This window comes from Acanthamoeba castellanii (assembly GCF_000313135.1).
Source record: "Acanthamoeba castellanii str. Neff unplaced genomic scaffold scf7180000084665, whole genome shotgun sequence".
NCBI lineage: Eukaryota > Discosea > Longamoebia > Acanthamoebidae > Acanthamoeba > Acanthamoeba castellanii.
Window position 1 is genome coordinate 5,949 of NW_004457412.1, and position 4,406 is coordinate 10,354.

At 51.0% G+C, this 4,406-nt stretch overlaps 2 protein-coding genes across 2 annotated transcripts; both read left to right on the top strand.

Moving 5' to 3' along the window:
* Positions 1-28: 28 nt before the first annotated feature.
* On the top strand, positions 29-842 carry ACA1_347130 (uncharacterized protein; the record flags this gene model as incomplete). Its single annotated transcript, XM_004338192.1, has 3 exons — positions 29-32; positions 53-93; positions 204-842. 3 exons carry the CDS (start codon positions 29-31, stop codon positions 840-842), a joined length of 684 nt encoding a protein of 227 aa, XP_004338240.1.
* Positions 843-3,774: 2,932 nt separating this feature from the next.
* On the top strand, positions 3,775-4,406 carry ACA1_347140 (uncharacterized protein; the record flags this gene model as incomplete). The annotated part of the gene is made up of 2 exons (XM_004338193.1): positions 3,775-3,820; positions 4,015-4,406. The coding sequence occupies 2 exons, from the start codon at positions 3,775-3,777 to the stop codon at positions 4,404-4,406; spliced, it is 438 nt and encodes a 145-aa protein (XP_004338241.1).

Consider the following 4,406-nt stretch of genomic DNA (forward strand, 5'->3'; position numbering starts at 1 on the left):
GGCTCCGAGGTGCATTGGCTGCACGCTGATGAGTTCGCGGAATACCTCGAAGGTCTTGAGTTTTGCGAGCTGCCTGAGACCATCCTCCTGCAGGTACGCCTTTCGCTTTGCTTCTTCTCCTTCTTCTTCCTTGCGGGCAGCTCTTTTCTCGTTGCGTCTGGTGGCACTCACTTTAGCCTTTGGTCGCTTGTGCCCCAACGCAGCAATGGGACAAGGTCGGGCGGCGGCTGGTGGATTCGTCGCTTGCGATTGAACGAAACGGCGAGACTTCGTGCTTCTCCCGCTTCGCCATCACCTGTAGCCAAGCCCCCGGAGGAGGCGAGGTCCACCTACACTGCACGCAACGAGCCGACTCCACCCCCTCGACGCAGCGCTCGGGCGCCGGTAACTACCTGGAGATGCGACTCTTCTACTTTGCCCCGCTCATGGACGTACTCTACTCTTACTTTGCGAAGAACATCCCCGGCGAGTTCTGGATCGATCACAGCGACCAGCCGACGTCCACGTCCACCACCGCCACAACGCCGTCCGCTTCATCTTCATCGTCGTCACAACGGCTCTCGTTTCTGGACGACCCGTCGGTACGATCACGCCTGGGCGACGCTGTCCAGGCGATGGAGGAGCGTTTGCGGTCGCTGTGGCAGGCCGTCGTGGACGCTCCGGCGGGACCCAAGCACGAACGACAAGCTGTGCACTTCCTGTGGCTGGTCGAGGAGTGGCTGCACGCGCAACAGATGCTCGCGCCCGCCGGTGATGCTCGCCTCACGCTGCCCTCTGCCGCCAGCGCCACAGAGCGCATCAAGGCGCTTTTCGACCTTCTCCACCGATTGTGTCCTCAGTGAATCAACCAACGAGGGTTGGTCTTGCTTCTCTCCGATCTCCGATCTTATTGTCTTTCGGGTGAGAGGGTAGACAGACACCGCCGCCACCATCCAGCCCGCCGATCGAGCGAAGGTTGGGCTGGGAGGGATACCCCAACAGAGCAGAAGAAGGGAAGACGAGCGAAGGTTGGTGGGTGGGTGGACGGACGAAGAGGAGGGCACAAAAAGAGAAGGTTGGCGCCAATGGGAATCGAACCCATGATCTCTCCCTTACTAGGGGAGCGCGGTGCCGACTGCGCCATGGCGCCAAATACTGCTCACTTTCTTTTACCACATAATCACCTTTTATTAAAGCGTGGGCTGCCTGGACCTGGGCAGGAGGTACCTTGCAGCTGGCTTTACCACCCAGGCCTTAAGTCCCAGCAAACAGACTGTGGAACCAGTGGCAGAAAGACACACAAAAAATTTGTGGCATTATGAAAATGCTACAATACATAGCATACACAATGATGCCACCAAGGGAGAACATCACACATGAAGCTCATCCCTAAACAGGTTGGGCACAATAGGGGACACAGGTGCAGCTTGCAGACCCACCTGGCACACCTGCTAGGCAAGCAACAGTTGCCATCCAGCAACCCAAAACCACCAAGAGCCAGGCCAGCTTGGTGCTGAGGAAACAGAACCAAGGGAAACAAGAGGAGCAGCTATCCAAGGCCAACAGGCCTCTCCCCAGAAAACCGTTGAACACGGAAGGCGCCATGGCGCAGTCGGCACCGCGCTCCCCTAGTAAGGGAGAGATCATGGGTTCGATTCCCATTGGTGCCAACCTTCTCTTTTTGTGACATCTCACTCGCTTTTTTTAACCTTTGTTGGCTCCCATGTAACGCCATTGGCACACCCTATTTTGAATTGAGTGGCATCAATGGCTCACATACCACATGTGAGTGCCTATGCCACCTTTATGATGCCTGTGGATACAGAGCCATGCCTGTGAAGATCTATGGCAGAGTCTATGCAGCAGATGTGGTCAATAGAGCTTCACCATATTTGCCACATCAAAATGAAAATAACACAGTCCACACTCAAAAACTGCCTGCACCTCCATGTAATAACCTGTCAAACCAGATTTGCTTGCTTACAGCAATTCAACTCAATCTTCTTGAAAATCACAACAAAATCAATTAGCACAGCACAGTTGAATTGGCAGCATCAATTTAAAATTACTCTATTCAATTCAAAATTACTCTGTTGGCAACCCCAAAAGTGACCTGGTATGTGCACAGTAACAGAAGCTGAAAGCCACAGCTACATGGAATACAACAATAAAGTTGTACTGCAGCACATCTACAGCCACGTCAAAGAGAAGAAGAAGAAAGCAACAAGACAGAGCAACAAGAGGGCAGCACCAGCCTAGGCATCCACTCTCCTGTCCATTCCTCTTCATCACTGCCAAGCAGGGCAACATGGTTTTAGCAGCTACCTCTTGTAAATCCAATTTCTCTATGTTTTTCTGGTTGCAGTGGGTCCTTTCAGTGTTGCTTTGTTGTTTCCACCTGGAACAATGTCACACCTTTGTAGCATGTGGTGAAGTGGGGGACTGTGTTATTTTCATTTTGACACAGCAAATATGCCAAAGCTCTAATATGCCAAAGAAGAGGCCTATAGGCTTTCCAAAGAGCAAGAAGGGTGTAGTTTAATCCAAATCATAAGGTAAGGTGTATTCAAGTCCCCTGGTCCTATTTCCCTCTCTTTTTCTCTCATAAACAACTTTTTAAATTTCTTTTGGCTTAGAACCCTCACAGAGTGCCTGTCCAGCCTGAAGGTGCCCAATTCACAACCAAAAAGGAGCTCCTTAAAGCTCTTTTTTGCACCGACTTGCCCCTACAATCCCTCAAACTCATTTGAGAAATAAGGGTTTGTAGTGTGCAAAGTAATCCTTATTAACACAACAATGTCTGTTGCCTCTGTAATGCACCTTGATGACTAACCTGCTTGTGCAATGTGTGGTTGTGGTTGTGGTTGGCCAGGAATTGACAAGCCTGATGTGCACTATGTTGTCTTCTGTGGCCTGCTGCAGTTGATGGTGCAGTTCCATCAGGGTGTGGGCTGAGCTGGGATGGTAAGAGAGCTGATGGTGTGATCTTCTGGAACTACAGAGCCAAGAGTGAGGTCCTCAAAGTCCAGAGATCATGAGGCAAAACCAGCTGAACACATACACCCCCTCCTTATATATCCACATTCTTGCACAGGGTGCAGCTCAACACCTTGATCCACTACTGCCAGGCATGGGCGCCATGATGCAGTACCTCAGCACCATTCTGTCAGTTACCCTCCAACAAGTGCCTCTGATGAGAGGCCTGGCAGTTGTTGCATATGCCCTCTGTTTCCATGGTGGCTGTGCACTGATAGGGTGCTGATATGCTATGAAGTTTAGACCACAAAAGCAATTACCAACTTGTGCTCATTTGAAACTACTTTTATATATGTAAAACTGATTTTGGACAGGCAAAACATCTTTTAGCTGGCTTTTTTTGCATTGTTTTTGGTGATACAAGAAATGGGGCTCCAATAATGCAGTTAAAAATAATTTGTGGGGTTGTTTTTGATGAGCAAAACAGATATACTAGGCCAGGTTATGTGTGTAAGTGGATATTATCAACACATTGCCTAAGTTTGTGGTGATGGTTATCCATGTTCATGGCTTTTTATTCTGTGTTCTTGTGGGTTCTGCAAAGGTGGTGTAGAGGAACTGAGAACTTGTGCTCATTTGAAATGAGAGGTAAAACATGACTGGTGCAATTTTGATGTGGTTAACATCATTGTGGGCCATCACCTTTCTTTTTTGTGTGCATTGATCTGTTGTCCTGCCACTAACCATGGGAAACAAGAGGAGCAGCTATCCAAGGCCAACAGGCCTCTCCCCAGAAAACCGTTGAACACGGAAGGCGCCATGGCGCAGTCGGCACCGCGCTCCCCTAGTAAGGGAGAGATCATGGGTTCGATTCCCATTGGCGCCAACCTTCTCTTTTTGTGCCCTCCTCTTCGTCCGTCCACCCCACCTCACCAACCTTCGCTCGTCTTCCCTTCTTCTGCTCTGTCTCTGACCTCCACAACAAAGACACAAGATCTGAGAAGGCAAAGATGGGCGGCAAACCCAGCACCCCAACAGGCAGCACAGCTTCTGCGGCAGGTCCCATCAAGCCTCCACAGGTGCAGTTCTACCTGCGCAACCTGCGACGACTCGAGGAGGAGGTGCTGCCTGAGGAGGAGCGCAAGGTGCAGCTCATCGAACAGCAGGCCAAGATTCCGATCGACGGAGATGAAGGTGCACCGACGGCGGAGGCGAAAGAACAGGATGGCGAAGATGGAAATGGAAACGGAACGAGTGGGAACAACAAGATCACAGAGGCAGAGCGGAGGGAAAAGGAGCGTCTCCTGGCCTACGAGGGGTTGATGCGAAAGCTGGTGGAGACGGACGGCTACAGTGCAGACGATGACGATCTCCGCCGGAAACGAAAGGAAGTTGTTGCCAGCATCCAAAGCCTCATGGACCGCCTGGAAGCCCTGCGTCCTCCTTCTTGA